Source organism: Bombus vosnesenskii, unplaced genomic scaffold (genome assembly GCF_011952255.1).
Source record: "Bombus vosnesenskii isolate JDL3184/JDL3185 unplaced genomic scaffold, Bvos_JDL3184-5_v1.1 scf7180000013355, whole genome shotgun sequence".
NCBI classification, from domain to species: Eukaryota; Metazoa; Arthropoda; class Insecta; order Hymenoptera; family Apidae; genus Bombus; species Bombus vosnesenskii.
The window spans coordinates 2104676-2128109 of NW_022882990.1; the positions used below are offsets into that span (position 1 = coordinate 2104676).

The 23434-nt window shown below is 30.2% G+C and overlaps 2 protein-coding genes across 6 annotated transcripts in view; one reads left to right on the forward strand and one right to left on the reverse strand.

The window, feature by feature from the left end:
- LOC117237083 (trichohyalin-like) overlaps positions 1-7562 on the forward strand; it is a 149050-nt gene extending 141488 nt beyond the window's left edge. For both annotated transcript variants that reach the window (XM_033500695.1, XM_033500696.1), the window contains exons 4-5: positions 2040-2202; positions 7061-7562. In XM_033500695.1, coding sequence (XP_033356586.1) covers positions 2040-2202; positions 7061-7330 — 433 coding nt within the window. In that variant the 3' untranslated portion in view covers positions 7331-7562. The remainder of the gene's footprint in view (positions 1-2039; positions 2203-7060) is intronic.
- LOC117237084 overlaps positions 1-23434 on the reverse strand; it is a 317445-nt gene that overhangs the window by 246874 nt on the left and 47137 nt on the right. The window lies entirely within an intron of this gene.

Genomic DNA, 23434 nt, shown 5'->3' on the forward strand with positions numbered 1-23434 from the left:
TATTATCAATTATAGTAATATTATATTTTATTAATTTCAATAATTAAATCAAACACTTTTTTTATATACTTGCATACAGTAACATTGCTTACATAAATGGCTATATAAAACATTTGCACATATCCGTATTTTCCAATGAAACATTTTTCCATTATGTTCTACATTTTTATAGTACATATAACATCATCATTCGAAAGTATTATTGATACGAAATTTAATATACTCGGATCTAATTAATTCATATAAATCATATAAACGCTATAAAAATACATATATCCACTGGACTGTAATAATTGTCTAATAATGTTATAACGTTAGTATCATCGTTCCTGAAAAAACTAATGTCTCGACATATGTTAATTTATCGGATTTCGATTGTGTTTTTAATAGTACGTTGCGTTGTTCCGGAATTTCTTGAACATCTCGGTTCATTTTTTCAAGACAGATCTGAATGAAAGTTTCAAAACACGATCGAAACTTGAGAAGCCACAAATATTTCACTTGATAAATATTGCAAAAGTCTGAAACCTAAAATTAATGTCTTACTAATAGCAAAGGAAATCATTGTATATTAAATGTAATTAGTTTAAAATAACTTGACAACATAACTTAGTTACTGAAATATAGTTCGATGGTAGTCAGTCAACTAATAGAATACAGTAATCGGATCCCGGTCTGTACGCTACTTAGAATTTACAATTAACGGCAGATGAACACGCGATGTCACATCATACGGAATGTTAAAATGGCTGTTTAATTGCGAAAGGATCATAATTTTAATCATTTTCTACTACATCTTCCATTCCTTATTGCTTTAAATTTCTATATCATGAAGGATTCTTTATTAGAATGTTTCTATTTATCTGTAAAAATTATTTAAATAAAAGTAACGATTTATATATTATTGAAATAAAAGTAATTTGGATAGATAATGATCTATTTAACAAACATCTCATATCAAACATCTGAATCTCAAGCAAACGAAGTTCATTGGCATAAAATCCTGACTTTTTTCGACTTAAATAACCATTTAAATGTATTAACTGAATCGTTCCTTAATCAGAGTTATATTGTTCCTTTAATTATGAAATTAAAAAGTAATAAAGGCAAATTAATTTGGCTGGTGGTTTTAGTCTTTACGAATGTAAGAATGATGTAATTTATTTCCAATAGAAATTAAACCGCATATACAGGGTGATTGGTAACTGGTGGTACAAGCGGAAAGGAGTGATTCTACGCAAAAAAATAAGTCGAAAATATAGAATAAAAATTTTTCGTTTGAGGCTTTGTTTTCGAGAAAATTGACTTTGAATTTTCGCTCGGTACGCGTGCACATTATCACGTCTCGTTATAACGGATCTCACTGTAGATCGTTGTCTCGATGGAAAAATTAAAAAAAAAAAATTAAAAAAATTTTTATTCTATATTTTCGACTTCTTTTTTCGCCTAGAATCACCCCCTTTCCGCTTGTACCACCAGTTACCAACCACCCTGTATAGAGATAAGGAATCTCTAAATAAAAAAATTAATATGGCCAAGAGATTTGCAATTCGAATGACTTTATCTTCTCCAGTTAACAGTTTAAATCACTGTGCGTCGTTGCAATTTCGCACGAACGATACTGTACAATTCAATAACTTTATATTTCTAGCGATAAAACACACGAAGACCTTCTTTACTGCAAACTTAAAGAAAACGTAAAATGTGCAATAAAATTGCAACAACGCGACGTGGCATCACTTATATGCTTCGAGATTGGTTTTGAAAGATAGCAGCTTGAAAAGATGACACAATTTCGCGGCAGTTATTGCGTCTCGTAAGATTCATTACGTGTCGTCGTGGCTGCGACTACCGACAAGATAAATATTCAACGAGAATACTGTCTCAAAATTTCGTCCGTGCGAAACATGCTAGTAGGGTGGAGTTAACGCGCAAGTCGAGCGACGTTAATGAAACAAACAGGCCGGTCGCACCGTGCACAATGAGCTTCCTCTTTCGGTCTATGTTGATAATATAACGTGTCTCTTTATCCTACACAGAGCAAAGGAAGCAAGGGAGAAGGAGGAACGCGACAGGGTCATGAAAGAGCATCGGAGATGGCAGGAAGAGGCCAGGCTGAACGCGTTGCCTGTGAGCGCAAGCATAATAGTCCAACCCGTGGTACCTAACGTGTTATCGAGAACGGGTTTCGATATCGACATGGTGAGCCTTCTCTTTCTACAAATGTGTTCCAATTCAAACGTTCCAGCGCGCGATTGTTCCAAGCTTTCGAATTAAACCGTTCCGATCCTCGACTTTCAATAATTGTTCTGCATTATCCTGCCGCGCTCGTACATGTTTGATATATGTCCATAAGACGAATTTAGACATTACATGCTTTGGATGTATCGCGGACGATCCATTTCATTTTCATGTACATTTTATCCGAAATAACCAATGAAAAAGCCGATTTCTACTTTTGATGAACTATAACAGATAAAATGATAGTTAAAGAAATAATAGTAACAAATAAGGAGATAACATATTGTTTTGCTAACTAATTAATTTTACTAGGAAACATTAAAATATTTTCTCTGTAGACAATTAGCGATATTTTGAAAATTAGTAAAATATGGAACGGTTGCCAAATGTCGTGTTAATTTAATGAGAATACGGGTTTCATGCGAATTTTTCTAATAGATATTAGGAAATAAATTTTAATGCATGAAACTCACTAGCTTTATATATTTTAAATATTTAAGTATTGTTAGGTAATACTAAAGCGATAGATTGAAGATTTATTTCAAATCCAAAATTTTATTTATGTAGGCTGTTATAAAACACACGAGGGACGTAACATTTGTCTATTTTAAGCATCAAAATAATGAAAAAATTTACAAAAATATTATTTAAGGCCAATTTTTAAGTTAGAAGCAGCCGATATCCTATTGTCATTTGTTTTGGTTCGTGGATCTTACAGTGAGATATATAAAATATTATCGAGATAGAGGGAGGTTCGTCAGTTGTTTTATTAACTAGTATTTTATTAACTAGTTTTTAGTAAAAATCTTGAAAAATAAACCTCAGACAAAATGTCTATATATGAACTTCTTTCAGCGTTTTAATATCTAGAATCGTCCCACTAGATATCCTCTACATATTTTGTTAACCTGTACAGGTTAATTTTATAATTAAATATTATGAATTTGTAGAGTAATTTTATAAATTGTAAACTATACATGAATGTTTTGTCTAAGAATAAATTTAACATTGACAAGAATGATGTCATTGAATGTTGTATTAACAAATTTATTGATATATTATGTTATATTTGAATCAAGATTGATATTAATTTCTTACACAGTTATAAAATGAGAATGTAATGGAAATGGAATCTTAGCAATGTTTTATTTAATATTTTATCCATTACGTATGAATATAATTTTTAATTTAATAAAATTGAGTGAAAGATCAAATTTCTTAATTATAGAAATTATATTTATGAGTACTTGAGAATATCAATAGAAATGTTCTGTTATATTTGAAGGATGTGGGCGATTAGAACAGATTTATATCAAAAACATCTTGTTCTATGGTTTTGGGACTAACATCTAGTTCGTATCATTTTATTGAACATGTAAAAAACATTAACAGTAGTTAATTATGCAGACTGATATTTATTAAGCTAAAACTACTTATTAATTATAAAACATCATGTATTTATCACTTATTTTCATCTATTTAGTTTAACTATTTCATATTAAACTGCGTATATTTTTAATTCATCAAATAGCGAAATTAGAAAATCATTATTATGTTTTTCACATGTAACTTTCATTTTTAATGGAATTAACGAATATATATCAAATGATAAACTGTTGCTTTTAAAGGAGAATTTCTGCGAATTCACGCGCAAATAATTTCCAGGTATAATCATGTCCATAAAAGTTTAATTCAAAATCCAGTTTTCATAACTTCACAAAAATTCTATAACATGTCGTTTTCGGAGAAATGAAACCGAAACGGTACATTTCTGTTATATCTAATATCTGCATATCTAATATCTACATATGTAGGCTTTCGAAACGAGCATCATTATCGTTGATATCGATTGGTAATGGAAGCTTGATATCGTTAAACGTGTAGTAATTCCGCATCCAATATGGCCTCCATGCAAGTACTAATTTATAGTATAATATTTGTATTCTCCCAATTACTATAACGGGAGCAATTAATTATGTGTTAATTATAAATTAAACACTAAAGCTATTCATTATCAATAAAGAATTAAAAGAATATTACATTGCACGGATATAAAGTTTTGCTTGTAACGTATACAGGGTGGTTGGTAACTGGTGGTACAAGCGGAAAGGGGATGATTCTACGCGAAAAAAGAAGTCGAAAATATAGAATAAAAATTTTTCGTCTGAGGCTTTGTTTTCAAGAAAATCGACTTTGAATTTTCGTTCGGTACGCGTGCGGTTGTCTCGATGGAAAAATTAAAAAAAAAAATAACAAAAAATTTTTATTCTATATTTTCGACTTCTTTTTTCGCGTAGAATCACCTCCTTTCCGCTTGTACCATCAGTTACCAACCACCCTGTATAATGTAATGTATGTAATGTATAACATATATGTATAATTAAGATTTCGCTCGGAAGATGAATGGGCATTTTCTTTCTAAGTACATAAATTCTCTTAATAGAAATGGTTTATTAGATTGGTGAATAAAAATGGTAGTATTTTCAAAATGGAATCATCTCCGATCTCGATAATCTTTTAGTATCTTGTCAAGGTCATCACCCTGAGCAGTGTTCTAAAGACTTTAATTGGTGTTTGCCTTTTATTGAAAAAGTTATTTTCGAAAAACGTTTATTATATACTTTTTAGTATGTACTTTTATTATATTATAAAATTATATACTTTTTGGTATATAATTTTTAGTATATACTTTTCAGTATATAATTTTTCGGGCACCATTTGCATTTGGTAAAGTGTATAGTAAATCGAATTCTCTTATCTATCTTTCTTATTGAAACCTGTGCTATTGATGTTTCTTATGACCCCAACAAAATTGACTTCTTATGACATTTGAACAGAAAAGCTGACTCATAGTCAATACTGAAAGATCATTGTACTCGAACGTTGTATTTAATTTCGTTATTATAAAATGACTATCTATTATGACTGTCTATAATGACTGTCTATTATGAAGTAAAATCGTGGACAAAAGACTTTTCTCTGTATTCCCATCCAGAAAAAGATCTAAGCTAACCCAAATCTAAATTTAATGTATAAGGGACAGACCCGTCCCACGCCCACGTATTTGATTATACTATACATACTGTACTATACATATACTATATATACTCCGCGTTAAAACCTTCACAACACAATTCAGGGTGGTGATTTTGACAACATATTAAGGAAGTATCGAAATCGTGAGTAACTCCGTTTTATGTAAATATTTGTCGAAATGGTTAACATAGATGATATAGATGATGAAGAAATACAATATTATATTTCTAATTCCTATATTAAAATTGCTCGTTATATCCTTTAAAATTACTTGTTTTATTTAATGTACAGTGGGGTTAAAATTATATAAAACTATAATGATTTATAAGAGCAATATGTTAGAAACATTATTTTTATCTACCACATTTCCATAAAAAATTTAATGGATTAATTAATATGTTCAGAAGATTAATTTCCATGGTCAATTATATAGTTGAAAATAAACACATTCACGTACATTATTATATCAAAAGTATGCAGAGTTATCGGTAAGAATAAGTAATTATTCAAATATAAGAACAAACCAAGATATATTAATGGACAGTGATTATAATTTATACAGTTTTCTCTTCTTATACTATATATGTCTAAATATAGCTAAATTTATTGTTTCAATATGTTTAACTACTGGATGCGAAATATAACTTTATATGTACTTCCGTTTTATTAATTGCATAATATTTCTATTTTAATTATATTTTTAATTACCGATTAGTAAATTAAGAAACAATCCCCTGATATAAACGCGTCAAAGTCTTAACAACGAGTAAGTATCAATGAGTAATCATGAATCAAAATATTACTTTCGTAATCTATAGTTCTATTCTCCTTAAAGCTAATTTTATCCATATATTCTATTTTGATTACATCGATATTAAATAGGATAATGCGGAACATTTTTCAATAGAAATAGTTCGGCTTATAAAATAAGAAAATATATGAATCTACCTGACAAAAGCAGTATAGCAGCGTAGCTATTACAACTCAAACTAAAAAAATATAAGAAATTAAAATATAATATAAGAATTCATATCTTAGTTTAAATGATTTCGGCTATGAATAATCGTTATAAATAGTCATTTATTTTTTGCTTACCTGTAATAACCTATATTGATGATAGAAATTATTTTTAGATGCGAATAATCATTATCGATAATGAAACTTCTTTTTATTTATTGATAAACAGTGTTGGTGACAGAAATTACTTTTACTGATAACCATTATCTGTGGTGAATGTTTTTTGGTTATCACTAATTATTATCCACAACGAAAGTCTTTTTTGTTCCTACCAAACATCCTCGATTTTTATTAAAATTCAAGATTTAAATTCGATATAATTCAAATTAAAACATTATTGATGGTCAGAGTACGGATTTTTATGCAAATTTATATTTTTATGGACACAATTAAAGAAATAAGACTTAAATAGAGTTTCTACTATAAATTATAACGAGTACTCTACTTGACTAAGTACGTAATATATTTGTGCATATTTTTTTATACATCTTTTCATGCTACGAAAGCGTATTTTATTTACATTCAAATTTCCACTTTTATGAATACGGATAAATAAATATAATCTATACAAAGATTTGTTTTTCCTACAATAACGATAATATAATAACGAGTACTATATTTTGAAAATTTTATATATTTTTTATATACTATATGCATTCTGTGCATTTTTGTCCCTTTAAATTTTTGATGAATGTATAAAAATCCGCAGTCTGATAAGTAATATATTCAGTATATAAATCTACTTGAGATTTCTATTTCTTCACAGCGACTTAATCCGTATCAAGAAGGAGTGAAAGTGCCAAACTTTCCAGCGCCACCAACTCGACAGCCACCTGCACAAAGTCCTTCACCCTGTATTTGGGCGGTCGTTCAATGCTGTCCATCGAAATCCAATCGTCTAGTTACCTGTTTCGAATCCATGGGTTGTCCGGGTATTAACTGGGACCCTAACCCATGCAAAGGTTCCATTATACAAGCCGCTAAGGAGCAGGTGGCGAAATTTTACGCTCAGCTCGAGGAAGAGGATTTTTATTAATGGAAACACATGGAATATGAAATGTACCAAGTTCCAAGGTTTTATCGATCATCCAAATATCTTTTGAGCATCGATTACAAGAAATTGTCTCTAGTTTTTTAAGAAACTGAAGGGAATTACTGTGAGTGGATCGAATAATTAATAACAACTTTATATGCAGGATTAATTATGTAAAAAGATCCTATTGATGGGAATTTCGAATACATAATAAATCTTAATAGTTGGTAAATAATAGGTATATTGATAATTATAGATATTTTATCTTTAATTGATAATAGATACATTTCCTTTCATTTTAGTTCTTTCATAATGCCATTGGCTTAGGAAGTTCATGATAAATTCAATACGTAGAATATTTTTTATAAAATAAAGTTTGTTCTTCCTAGTTTATATTTACGGTTATACCTTAAATGAAAATAGTGGATGAACAAATCTTTTGGAAATAAGTTTGAGTTGAACATTTAGATGACTATTACTGTTAGAAAATTTGAGAATTTTTAGTACTGAATCTACAGAATATTTTATTATAATTAATTGCAATTATAATTATAGTAAAACAAAATATCGTCGATTATACCGAACTGTTTTTCAAATTTTGAATGATATAAAACTTCCTCGAAATCTGTTGACATGAAAATTTAATTTTACAAAGGTACCTTTATAAAAAAGCAAATTATTTTATTTCATTTGACCAAATTGGCAATTTCATATTTCTTAAGTTTGTCAAATATGTTAACGTGTTCAATGTACATTAATATATGTACTGATGTGTATTAACATATACACTACTATACACTTCTATCAAATATATGAATATATACAAAATTTATGTTTATAATTATATTGGAATATTCAACTTTTTCGATCCACTCAATTATTCAATATGAAATAACTCGTAGCACATTGCAAGAAGAGCTTGTTCTTCGTTGTTCTCGTATTCTTAGATCGTAAATCCTACCTATAGTTATATTATAAATTCGGTATTTTTCTATTCGCTTCTTTAGATCGTCGTTAACGATGCATGATAGCCTTTTTAAATATAACAAAGCGAACAAATGCGCCAAGAGTTTCGAAACCGTGCACTGTGTTCTTGTGAAATCGATGGATCAGAAATTTTGCGATGGTTGCAATCACTTCAAATATATTTTCTGAGTATTGCAATTGTTCCAAGTTAAGTTTAATAACAAAAAATAGTGTAATATTGTATTAGGTACAAATGATTCTTTGCAAAAGCTCCAAAATAAAAAATATAAAAGCACAGAAAGAAATAAGGATGTCCCAGGTTTCTAAACGAAACAAATCTGTATAATATATTCTATAAGGGAAACTAAGTAAAAAGTTTTATAGAATCTATAGCTCATAAATATTTATTAAAAAGTTATAACTGAAATACAAAGTAATAACCAATTTTTCTTTAATTGTTTAAATCTGGTAATTAAACGAACGTTATTCTTGCTATCAACCTAACCTAAAATCAGTAGATCTGATTACATATATAATTCTACTTACATAGAATTTAAAAACATATTTTCTATGGCAAGAATTAATAATTAGTAGAATTAATTCAGAAACTAATGTATAGAATTCATAATGCATTGACTGAAATTGAGAGAAAATTAGAAAAAATTGTCAATGTAAAAAATTTTGTTTTTGCATTTTTATTTAGAAATAGTGAAATAAAAGTGAAAATATCAAGTAAATGAATATCATTAATCTGTTTCTCTCCTTTATCAAACAAGCAGTCAGTCGATTGTTATTTTATATTTCATTCATACTTTTTTAATGAAGCTTTCATGAACATCTATGTTTATATGACATTTTTCTCTTCTCATTACTTCGTTTTGCGGAGAAAACTTGAAGCATCTATATAGAGTTTCAAACGCCACTTAGAAATTTTTCTCGCAATTAAAAATTAAAAACAAAATCTTTAACGATTTTTAATTATAGGACATAGCGTTGGAGTATTTGCTGGGAATACTTGCCAGGTCTAACGAAAGCTATGAAACGTTTCGTAACCCATTAAAGATCAAAAAATTAAATAATATTACAACACAACATTACTAGTAACCAGATGTGCATATAAAGTAAATTTTTGTGCTATCAAGAGAATTACACAAAGAATATATTAAAGTAATAGATATAATATATTACAGAAACCCATTACTCAAATCGGAGGTAGAAAAAGGATTTTTATAATTGAGATAAATATTCCTTTATCATAGTGATACAAAATATATCCATTTCGCTTTTCATAAAATTGTAGAATCTATATGGAAGGAGAAATATTCGGTTCGAAAAATTTGCAGCGTTTTTATTATGAAATTCTATCAAATAATAAAATATTCCAAAAAATACTGCCCTTAGTTAGATACTAAAGAGAATTAGGGACAAACATAAAAAATTCGTTAATAAAACAGGTTTCCTTTTTCAGTAAGACAATATTAAACTTTATAAATCCAAGCTGAAACAAATTATATAATATATTTTATAATTATATAATCTATATCTGTATGAATATAATATACTCTCATTATTATTTATCATGGTTTTCACAAAACTTAATAATAATACTATAAATACATTAATCTTGTTGCATTTTATAAAATTACATTTTATAAGATTATTTATTTATTAAAATAGTGATGAAAAATATATTAAGGGAATCCTTGGAATTTTCTTTCAGAGCTACAATCTCTTTTGATAATTTTGATAATTTGATAACATAAACTGAAGAGAATGTCAAATAAAACATTGCAGTAATGCAACATTGATCTTTAATGGGTTAATGAAAATACCTCGTTCAGCGAATTAACGTTTTATGCGAAATAAGCAATACTGGGACCATTAAATCGTTTCCAGACTCGCCACAGAAGGATCAAACGAAACAGGAATCGCTATGCTTTACAGAACGCGATACAATTTCGAGAGGGAGCCAATATTCAACAGAGAGTAACTGATCGTTTCGAATTGGACAATCGCCAATTTCAGTGCCGAGTCGGTTAGCATGTAAAAATATAGATATAAAGAAAGTATGAGAGGTAGAGTGAATGTATGAATGAGAGAAAAAAGAGAGAGAAAAGAGAGAGGAAAGAGAGAGGGAAAGAGGGAAGAAAAATGCGACATCTGTTCGCATAGTAGACGCACGCGCAATTAAGCATGTTCGCTTCTCGTTTAACGAATGTAAAGTTATTAATTGTTAAGTCCTTTGCTTTTTTCCTCTTGTACGTAGTCGTCGAGCTATATCATCGCAGCTTTCTCACATGTGATATAATAGATAGGCTCTTAATTTGCTATAGCATAGTAACATATTTATCTGTATAATATAACCGAACATGCACGAGTATTATAGCGAATCAAAACGAAAGCTCTTTCGAAACGAATGGAAATACTGAAAGGTATATGAAGAGTAAAGAGAATAATAAGGTTTGGAAAACTATTTGTTTAATAGTCTTCCAATATACATATAATGCATTTTGTGACAAATGAGATTAGAGAATTATATAGATTCATTATTCGACTATGAATATCTATGCAAATTCAAATTCTTATGAAAACAATGAAAAAGATTAAATTTAAGCAGATATTTGTTTTGGCAACTCAATATAATAGTGATTATCATATATTATTATATATTATTGGTTACATATCCGGTGTCCAGTAATTATAAGTGAGACGTCGCACTGAAGAAGTGACGTACTCTTGTTATTTCAAAGGTAAAAGAAAAACATGATACACAATGAATTATTATCTTTATAAGTTTAGTCTTGTTTATTTGTTTATATTAATCGAATGGGAGCAAAATTGTTTATATTCTCTTTTTCTTTGAAAAGTTTCTGTTATAAATTTTATGCATAACTATATTCTTCTAAAATATGCAGTACCTCGATTAAAGTATGAATTTTAGCTTTATCTATATTTACTTTATCTACATTTCCTCAGTAGTGAACTTCAAAGGTTCAGAAGGTCTCACGCGTAAGGAGTGAACGGAAAATAAAGTATTTAAAAATTAATGCAATTGCTGGCTATAGTATCGAATAACATATTTTAATAACACTATAAATTGACATTTTTATTTTGTTCCAATACTCTGCAGTGTTTAACTACAAGAACAAATTTAAATATTTTAAAATGATTATTTTTACTTATTTTTGTTATTTCTATTGTAGGTAAATCTTATATGCATAGCTAAATTCATCGTTCCTCCACTTACGAAGTGAAAGTACAGAAAAAGGATAATTTTATTTTCATATGAGAAAAGATTATCTATTTTGAGCTATTTTATACATATTAATACCAGACAAACACAGACGAGATAAAAACATTGGAATAAAAATGTAATAATTTCCTTCACTTCCTATCCTTTTTTTCTATTCTTTTTTACAAGAAACTATCTTCTAATTTTTCATTAATCAATGTTCCAATAATCGAGGTTCTACTGTATTAATAATCGATTATTCTCAACAATTTTCCTTGTTTTTTCCTCACTCTTCATATGTGTGTATATGTACAGTATGCACTTGTTCGCCCAAAGGAAATACAATATAATAGATTTTGCTAATGTATTACGTGACAATAGCGTCAGGAAACTTTAGTTGATTGCAACTGTAGATGTTTAAGCGAATATTAATATTTCTTGTTCTGATTAATATTTTAGAGCGCTAGCAACGATAAGATCGATATTTTTCTACGTAATAATACGTGCTTGAACTGGTGAGAAGATTATAGAGATTCTTAGCTCGCTGTAACATATTTAACATTTAACTTTATAATATAATTCTTTATAAATATGAATGTCTAACTCAATTTAATGTAATTTCTTATTTTTACGCCTTACACCAATTCACAGGATGATTCATGTTACAGGATTTCGTATTTAAATATATATAAATATTTTTTAATGCATCCCTCAAATGGTATTCTGGGATAGTATTGGTTTGTCAGGAAAGTTCGTTCCGATTTTTAAGGAAAATTCAAACGCAGCATGCTCAAATTTCGATACACATTTATTGAATTATATAGGTGCCATTTTGTTTTAACAACCTTTCTTCATCTTTCACGCAACTTACATATTCCATCCTTCCAAAACCTCTCAGGTTTTTCGGCAAAAAACTTTTCGATATGATTTTTTATGTCTACCAAAGAGTTAAAGCTTTTGCTATTAAGGGAATTTTGTAATGATCTCAATAGGTGAAAATATGGGGCTACATGTCTGATGAATACCGTGGGTGGGGTAGGACATTCCAACCAAGCTCCAACAGTTTTTGTCGAGTAGTCAAAAACATATGAGGCCGCGCATTGTCCTGATGAAACACGACGTTTTCCGATTCGCTAGTTCTGGACGTTTCTGTTCAATTACTGTCTTAAAATCGACTAATTACAAGCAATACTTTTCCGAATTTATCGTCTGGTTGTCTGGTAGAAGTTCATAATACAGAGATCCTTTTCAGTCCCATCAAACACAAGGCAAGACTTTCTGCGTACGAAGACCGGCTTTTGGGATGGTTCAAGGTGATTCATTCCGCTTTTCTCAAGATCTTCCCCGCTCAATATTATTATAAATAATCTATTTTTCATCCCCCCTCACTACTTGCTTAAAAAATGGTGTCTTCTCGTTGCGTTTATAGAGCGAACCGCAAATGGAATGGTGATCCATCAGATTTTATTCCGATAAATCGTGGAGAACGCATACATCAAAACGGTTTATATAGCCAAGCTTCACAAAATGCTCGTGGATGGTGCATTTTCATATTTCATTTCTGCTAATTCACGTGCCGTATAGCGTGGGTTATTCTCGATGAGTACCTTGATCCGATTGTTCGGGGTTTGGAGTGGTTGTCAGTTTATGACTCGGACAGCACATCTGCCTTTTTTGGAAAAATCCGAATTCTAAGTGCTTGATGGGTCCGCTATAAAGTGAGTATCTAGTATCAATCAGCAATACCAGAGGAGATGCGCCCACGAGGGTACACAGTTACAAGATTGGAAGGAATAGATTCCCATCACACAGAAACCATGGTGAGAAGGACATCCCCTGCATTAAGAGTTAGCATATAAGGATCAGGCGCTTCAAGGGACCGGTCTTCTTCAACCAGCCTTCAACCAGTCTTACTCTTATCAGACAGTCTTACTCTTCGTGTTATATTAAACAGTGCAAATAAATCAACTAAACATAACAGTACTCTGTACCTTTAATGTACCTCCACTTTGAGCGTTAATAGCGTTCATGGTTTGCGATATCAACCGACCACTTGCAACCTGACTGATTGTCACTTAGTTAAGAATTCGCAACTCCGATCTTCATCAGTAGTGGAGGGCTTACCCGAGCGTTGTTGACCTTCAAGATTGAAATTACCAGCTTTAAACGTAGCAAACCCGCACAGTTCTTTCAGCTATACCATCGTCACCATAAACCGCGTATATCTTGTTTGCTGCTTGTATGGTATTTCTGCCTGTCTAGCAAAAGAAAAGCACCAAGTGCCTATAGTGCACTTTATTTCCTTTCATATTTAAGAGCACATAAAACTAACAAGAATTAATGTATCCTAACTTTTTTCTAAAGGTGTTTGAAATATTACCTTTTAGAGTATATACACCTTTACATTTACATTACATACATTTTACATACATATTACATTTCAGAATATATGACTTGTTTTAACGCCACCTACCGAAAATTGGCACGAACTTTCCGGACAACGGGTGATTCACAAAACTTTAAACATTATTCGTTGTCTAAAGTTAATTAAATTTACTCGTGATGCTTTGTGTTACTTAATTTTTTATCAGAACTTTCTTTATATTCTATATCTCATGTATCAAAATAATACTAGAAGAAGTATTAATTAATACAATTAATAATTTTCTATGAAGATATATTAAATTATTTATGTAAAAATTATTGATTTTGAAGATCTTATTTTCAGTATTACAACTTGCTTAAGTATAAAGTACTCAATTGTAGACATTTATTATACTACTATACTATAAAATTATTAATTATTATTAAGATACATCGTTAAGATACAACATTAATCTTTTTATTTATAGTGCTCTGAAGATAGGTAGAAGTTCCGTAACTTCAGTAATGAGGTAAAAAATTTTGTGTTGTTCCAACATGAAAATGCTTCTGCTTATTAATTATCATCGTGTGGAGTTTGAATTTGAACTACATATGTATATAAAACGAAAAGTTGTCAGTTATTGAACTAAACTAGCCTTATTGAATTTCCACTGTAGTCACTGAATCCGATAAGTATTACTAGTAGTATTACTAGATAGTATTACTAGATAGTATTACTAGATTATATTTCAGGAATATTTATAAAAGGAATTTATTCTGATCTGAATAATTTATAGTAGATGAATTTTTAGACATTTGAACACATTTAAAAAAAGGCATTAAAAAGCGTTAAAAAGGATTGGTAGAACGGGTCAAATAATTCTCTATATGCAAATTAATGAATATAATTATGAGTATACACATTTTACTACAGTGAACATTTTCGGAGTTTGCTTGTTACGCCACGAGGCCGTGTCTCTAACCGTCGCTCGTGGTACTACAATGTCGCAGACAGATCGTCTTATATGACCGGCGAAATATATACGATCTAGCGACAAGCGTATAGTTCTCATCAAGCAGCGAGTTCTAGAAACGTCGATTCGCCTTCGGTCCGTTATTTCATCTACACAAAGAAGCTGGCATACGTGTCATAGGCGCGAACGGTGACGTGACCCGAGCGTAGTGGGGATCGTTTCCCAGAGATGACAAAGAAAAAATCGAAGGGCAATCAGTATCATTTGAGGATTCAAACGGAATGCATCGAGAGGTTCAGATGATTAAAATTAATGTCGCTTAGTCTAACGAATATATCAAGAGATATCATAAAGTCGAGTCGAATTATTATAAGAAAGCCATTGTATCATCAGTACATAAATTGTGACGTGTTCATTATATAATCTTAAATATTGTTAAATATACAAGTTTTATATTAGCCCTGTTAATTCAGTGTTAAACTCATTGAACTACCTCTATTATCTTAATCGAAACAGGGGAACGACTAATTCGCGGCGTCGATTATTAGATTCGTAGGGAAAATTTACACCTCTCGTTGACGCGTTTTCCTCGCGACCGCGTCTCTCCGCGAACGGTCGTAACACAGGAGATGCAGGTTTTCATTTAAAAATGTTAACATTACCTTCACAAGATGTTTCGAAGGCTTCCATTGATATCATACAATTTTTCTTTGAAACATCTTTTCGCTATCATTCATATTTTTTGAGATATTTGAGCGTTGCGAGGTAAACTGAATTCACTATAGATGCAGTATGCACTTCGTATAGAATATATTCTTCCGTTTTCCTATGGAGAGGAAAAATAGCTTTTTAAAAATCAACTATTCTTCTGCTTAGTAGAAAACACGAAAATGGTCCTAGATAGGTGCTCAGTGTGTAAGTTCTTAAATCATCTCTTTTCGAGTGAGTAGAATAATCTCGCACCTCACCGGACATAAAATTGGCATTGCCTGTTGAAAAGCAACGTGACCAGCAACTCAAAGAGAAGAATTTGTTTCCTTTGACCCACCCAATACGTTCTAAAATCGTCGTGAGTGAGACCGTTGTACTGGATAACTGATAACTCGATTTCTGTTCAATTTGTCATGTCACTTCCTACTTTAGTAGATTTGTTACATCCTGATTACAATCCTTCTAAATCAAATTCAAATGTATTGAGGATTTTAATTATGTATTTGTTAGCAGAATCAATTGACTTTCTCGCTTTAATCCTAATACAATATTAAATAATAAATGGCATAATTATTATAGTACAATGTAATATTATACAAGAGCTATCATGACATTAAGAAAGTAAAATATTTAGAGATTTTATTAGTAAAATAGAAATTCTACAATTATGTAAACATTGAAAATTAATCAGGAACTATAATCGTATGAAAATAGATCATTTAAATCCATAAATTTTCCTTCTAACATAATATAAAAAATTTGATACTTGTCACAAACCTTACGATATATAACAAAGAAAATTTTTAGCAGTATTATTATCAACATAGGTGTAAATATTCATATAAGTTTTGTATTCTTTGAGTTTTAATGTATTGAACATTTCGAATTGTTTTCTTCCGTTAAATGAAACTTATTTATCTATAAATATTTAAAAATATTAGTTTAATTTTGTAGCAATTATTCCATTAAGATTTACAGTTTTCTTTTATACAAATTTTCGTTATCTATGAAATTTTAGTAAATTTTATTTTTAATTTTTAAAGTTTATTTTACTTAAACTGGCTGGATTTTCTAATGCTCGTATACTCATTTCACAAGTGGTAGTTATTTCTTTGCTTATAAAGTATTCGAGTCCATACACAAATACGTAATTTACAATTATTACTTGAGTAAAAAATATTAATCAAAAAATCACTCAATATATACTAATGGATGAACATATTATTATACATATTATATATTATATGTCATATATGTACTAAAACCTGCCACTTTAAAGCAAGTACCTATTATTATATATTATACAGGGCGAATTACTTAAGAGTTTAAGCTGAAATATTTTGGATACTATTGATTATATCGGAAAATGTTTCATATAAAAGTTGAGTGGAAAGACGTAAAGTACTACTTTTATATTTGTTTTCCTTGTCTTTCATATGATAAATTTTACAAACTGAAAGTTAAAATATCTATGAAATCAATAACTTTTCAACATAGGTAGATTAATGATTTTTTATAGAGAATCTCGAGCTATGTACATCGATTAATATACTAAATGACTACTATGACAAAGTTAACTTCCACATGATCTTTACGTGCTCATATACATAAAAACTAATAACATCAGTACATATCCTATTTGAAGTCAACTAAATTTTATTTGAAACATTTTAATATGCGGATGCCACCAAATTTTAATTTTGTCCCACTATAATTTCGTTTACAACAAAAAAAGACCATATATGGTCAGATATCACATTAAGGCACCGTGTCCAGTTAACAATAGTATAAATTTTATTTCCATAACTTGCAACATTTGGTAAATAATATGTTTTAAATGAAAAAAGGTCTGATTTTAACATTACTTTAATATTCGGATTCAGAGATGCAGCAACTTTCATGATACTTTGTACTGGAGAATTCGCTATCTTTGTTTACAAACATGCTAGTCGGTATGTAAATACTATATCAAGCCTCGTAGCATCAGCTGCGCTTCGATATTTGTAAAATTCTCATTTTATAATGGCATGCAAAATTAATACCAGTTTTAATATACACCAACTCATAATTTTTTATAATGCTAATGGAAAAATCGTATAGACAAGAAGAAGGTGCAGCCTCAAACCATAAACAGAACACTGAAAAAAGGTGGTTACTGTTAGAAAATAGATGTGTGTACATCTGTATTGTACGAGCGAGGAATGAAAGAGAAGACAAAAGGAAAACGCCATGAGACGAGCGTATCGCGTATGTGTCGAATGAATGAATGAATATGCAATAAAACAAATTCATTCCTGTTTGAGATGTATAAGAGAATAGAGCGGTGTATATTAATACTTCAAGTTATTCTGTTACATATAAGATAGTTATTCTGCTATATAAATTTTATATTTAATAAAACATTATATTATAACTTTAACAGTTACAACAGAAGAGTTGCTCGGAGAAAATCATTTGTAAACAAAGCAAATAGAAAGGAAAGATTAAATTATACATGAGAGTTTGTTCTAAAGGAAGATACATGGTGGAATGACGTAATTTTTAGTGGTGAAAGTAAATTTAAAGTTTTTGGTTCAGATGGGCGAAGAATATGGCGAAAGGAGAATGAAGAATTTAAATTTAAAAATATAAAACCCACTGTAATACACGATGATGGAAACATGCTTATGTGGGGCTGTATTTCTACATTTCGAACGGGCGAATTAGTTTTTATTGATAGCATTATGTACAAGAATAAATATTTAAACATTTTAAAAAATAATTTACGCAAAAGTGCAATGAAAATGGGCATTGTTAATACTTTTAAGTACTGCTAAGACAACGATCCTAAACATAAGGTCCATATTGTACAGGAATATTTATTGTATAACAGTCCAAAATTAGTATACCCTCCACCTCAGTCACCGGATATGTAACTGATTGAAAACCTATGGGAACTAGAACGACGAATTAGAAAAAAAAACAATAACGTCAAAAGAAGTTCTGAAACAGCGATCAAAGGAAAAATAGAATAATATTAATGTTATTATTCAAGATCGCTATAAGATATTAAATGATTTGTAATATATAAAAGTTAAAAAGATATTACTTATATTTTAAAGTGACCGAATTAAAGTAACGTTAAAATTAGACTTTGTTTCATTTAATATGTATTATTTAACAAGTTCTGGATTTTATGTAAATAAAATGTATACTATTGATAACCAGACACAGTGCCTAAATATTATACCGAACCATTTACGTTTTTTTCATTATGAACAAAATTATAGTGCAACAAAATAAAAATGTGTCTGAATATTAAAGTTACTGTAATTAATAGCATGGAAAATATTTCAGTTTAAAACTCATGTACATATTAATATTAGTATATACTATTAATGATTACTTTAATTTTCCTCGGGGTATTTTATTATTATTAATTTAATTTATTAATTTATTTAATCATAAAAAAATAATTTAATTGTAAGAAGCTATATGATACGATGTAGAGCATATGATAAGTTATATAAAAATAGCGCTTTAAACCCTTTACATTAATTCACATATGTAGATAAAACGAATGAAGAATATTTTAGAATAAACCTATCTTTATAACTATAAATATAAACAAGGAAGCAACACTTGCTAAACTATAATTAACTGTGCAAGTTAAATGTCAATTATATAAATGGAATGTAATTCTTAAAAACATTTGTAACATGCAGAAGATGTAATTTCTCAATTTCTTGCTTATATTTACTGTTGGACAGTTATTTCATATATTTTTAATTGTTGAGATATCAAACTTACTCACTGAATAAATTGATTAAATATAGTAATATATTATTACTCACTCTTGTTATAAATGTTTTAAGAAAAATTTTGGCATATCTAATCTTAAGGTGAAAACTCGCGTTTATCAACAATGGTACTTTTATACTTTTCTCAAACATAAAATAAAAAATGGGAATTTTCAGTCTGGTAAAAAATTAAGTCTTAATATAAAGAACATATCAGAATGAAGTATCTTCTTTCTACAATATTAATTTTGCTAATAATTGAAGCCTAAAACTATTTGAAGAATATGTTAAAAACTTACATATTTAAGATTTGGAAATGGAAAATACCGCAAAAATTCCAAACTATAGCGTTCTATATATGACAAAGTATCTCAATATAGTAATATCCAATCTCTTTACCTGAGCTTCGCCGTATCCGCTTGATAAATTATTGTCTGCAGTTGGGTATCTCGTTTCATTCAGCACGTTGCGTTTCTGACATACTAATTGCGGAGCAATACTCCGCGACGATAACCCTACAATTCATAAATGTATCCCTCCGTGGCATAATTACCGAATTTGCACAGAAACTACGGTATATCGAGCGACGGTGTCGTTTTCATGAAATTACCAAAACTAGTCAAGTTTGTGGAGTTTGGTCAACAGCGCACAGTTGTCCATTAAAATGTATTTTATGGTCAAAATTTAATTTTTCAACTTTGATATTTGAAAAAAAATGTTGTTGATTTCCAAAGCTTTGAGTTTCAAAATCCTCATATACTTCTCTTTTCAGATCATTCTATAATCCCATGAAATATTACGAAGATAATATATAATAATTCTGTGTTTGCTGATTTTTAATTTTGATATCATTTGATAGTTAAAAAGAATAAAAAGACAAAAACCTTTTAGAGCTTTTTGAAAATAGGTGATGGTAGGTTTCGAAAGTTCTTGAAGGACGAATAATATTATGTTAATTATACATAATTAATACTTGTTTATATATAACTAATGTTTTTAACATTTTTTGAATGATAGAGAGTGCAACAAAAATATATATTTAGTTCCACAACCAAATACGAGTGACATGTAATTTATTTGACAACATATTGAATTTCAAATTTGCTTTTGTGTGAAAGACGGATTGTTAACACGAGCATGCATATTTCAAATGCAACGTTCTGTATGAATTTTAACAAATAGTTTGCATAGCCTATACAGTATAGTAGGTTATACAGTTTCAAGAGCGACTTTCAATTAGAGGTAGACTGCTGCGAGTGAGATGTTTTCATTGTGTGAATCTTACTTATTGTTGGTATTAACTTTTATAAAGTAGATGTTGATGCATGCATAATGTCGATTTATGTTGTTATAAACCAGGACTTTGAGCAGCGCGAAAGCCCGGCGATGGTAATTTTGTGGAATACGATTGCGGTGTGTTGATCAGTATGCGGATGAATATGGTGCGAAATCAGTGAACCGCAGGAAGTTGAAACGCATAAACGAACACGATGCAAAATTAAGGAGTTACTGGGAAAGACGGTATAGACGAATTCAATATGAAGTCGAGGAGCTGCTGGGAGGTTGGAAAACAGCACAGACGAACCCGATCTATAGTTGGGTAGCTGTTAGAAGCTTGGGGAAAATACAGGCGGGACCTTTTGCGAAATCAGGGACCTGCGGAATGTGAACGAACCTGATGCAAAATTAGGCAGTCGCAGGAAGAGTTTAGTTTGCATGGACGAACACGACGCGAGACCAGAGACTCGCTGCAGAGATTTCCTTTGGATTAAGATGTGCGAACGAACCCGATGTAATGTAAAATAATATGAAATATTTTAAAATGAAAAAATCAATGTATGTAAAAATCCCATATTTGTTTCTCGAGAGCAATCCTGTTTGCACTTCGCAAAGTGGAAACTTTGCGCCAATATTTCATAGTCATTGTAGTTTACTTTTTTTAGGATAGACCTGAAACTGAAAGTTACAGATCTCATTGTCTGCATTTATGCTGAATCATGTTTCGTGTTGGTTGATTAAATTAATGACTTAACTCGGAAGATCTAGCCGGAAGTCGTTTAATTCAGTTGAGCAATCAAATTAAAAAGTTAAACCATCTAAACACACAACATACAAATATAAAACTCACCATGAAAGTCAAACGAAACGGAAAGCTACATTTCCTTGATTTCCTCATTTACAACAACACACTAGGACCACCAAAATAAGTGAAATCCTGCGCAATTCCGAAAACAAGAAACTCCCTCTTCACGCCCCAGACATTTAAAATATAGAAGGAATCGGAAGAATAGTCAAAGAATGAAGGAACGTCAGACCAAAATTCGCTTGAAACATTTCAGTCAATCTATCCTGGCAGAACGCCATATCAAGATGATCACTCCATATATTTCGAGAAAACAATGATCATTCGAATAGTCGCAAAGCAATCGAAATTTTGAGACATTGGAGTAATCTGAACAGAAGCAGTGGGTATTACATCAACAATTTGGCAGCCTATCCTCCTGCCTTTTTAATTCGATTGGCCAATCAAATTAAACGACTTCCCGTTAGATCTTACGGGTTGAGCATGCAGTTTAGTCCAAGTTGAGCTATCAGTTTGATCAGCCAATCATAACATCGCTCAGTATAAGTGGGCAATTAGTCAACCCTCAGTTCGATGTCTACCCTGAGGAAGTAGACTGCAATGTCTACGAAACGTTCGCGCAAAGTGCAAGTGCAAAATGCAAACACAATTGTCCCAAAAACTACTATAATGCTATCTGACCATCGTGAAAGTTTGAAGTCTAAAAGTATGTAAAAATGCTTTTAATTTCAGCTATGCAGTTTGTTTCTTTTTTTTTTATGAACGATAATTGTGTTTTATTAATAAAGTTCAGTAGTTGAATTATATCAGAGAAACTAAATTTATATTGGAAAAAGATCGATAGAAAAATATGTCTAATTTTGCTTACAAAATATCTTTCCGCAAATCATTATGCAAAATTACGGCGCAATTTAAAAAAAGCGTTCCTCATCGGTTCACCACGGGAAACTTATGCAACTTCAGGCAGTCTGGAAGGAAAGAAAAAATGTCCTGTCAAAGTATAATGCGTTTTATCAATCACCGTGAAATGACAGAAGTTTCTTCGTATTCTCATTTCTTCACGCTCGGAAACAAAAAAAGAGCTCAAGCGTTCGCAACAGTAACTAAAATCGCCACGTCCGACTAACTTCCGGTATTTGCACCTCTCTGACGTCCCTTTGCTCGCTGTCTTCCTCCGTAAAGGCATCAGTCGATAACGAGGACATTCATGGATGAAGGACTCGAGAGCGTTTCCTGTCCAATCAACCACATTGTTCTTACTACCGAAAATGCTTTCTACACTATCACTTTCTCTTTATGATGACAATTAAAGAAAATAACCCGGTGATGATTCAGCTGTCCATTTTTCACGATTTGTTTTCTGTAATCGGATTCGTTAGGTCATTTGATTTTTATATATAATAATTCGTTAAAGATCAGATGCAGTGATCAATGGTTCATTATTTTGATGAGTATTATCGTCAGTGATATTTAATTGTAAAGAAGATTGATTTGTGTCAAATGCGGTGATCTGTTGTTAGTGATAGACGGCCGATAAATTATATTATAATGTCATGCAGTTTCAGTATTTTTAGAACTGAAACGTTTTATTAGTGTTAACGATTAAAACTTATCTCAATGTATCTTACACATTAACAGTTTTACTATTGTAGTAACATTACTTAATTTATTTATTCTCTAATAATATATTAAAAGTGATGAAACTATGAAATTGTATGCATTTATGGAGAATTTGAAGATAAACAAATATACAGAATGCACATTATCTACAAAGATATATAAAATATTTTTTAAGTATACTCTCTATACTATCGCTAGTATATAGAACAATTTTTTATTTAGACCGCATCTATTTATTATATTCATCAAAATACGAATTTGCATAAATATCCGCAGTCTAGTTAATGGTTAAGTTAATGATTTAATTTACTAAAATGAACTTCGATAAAATGATTAACGTCTGAGGTTTTGAATTATGTTAAATAGTTGGTTTTAATT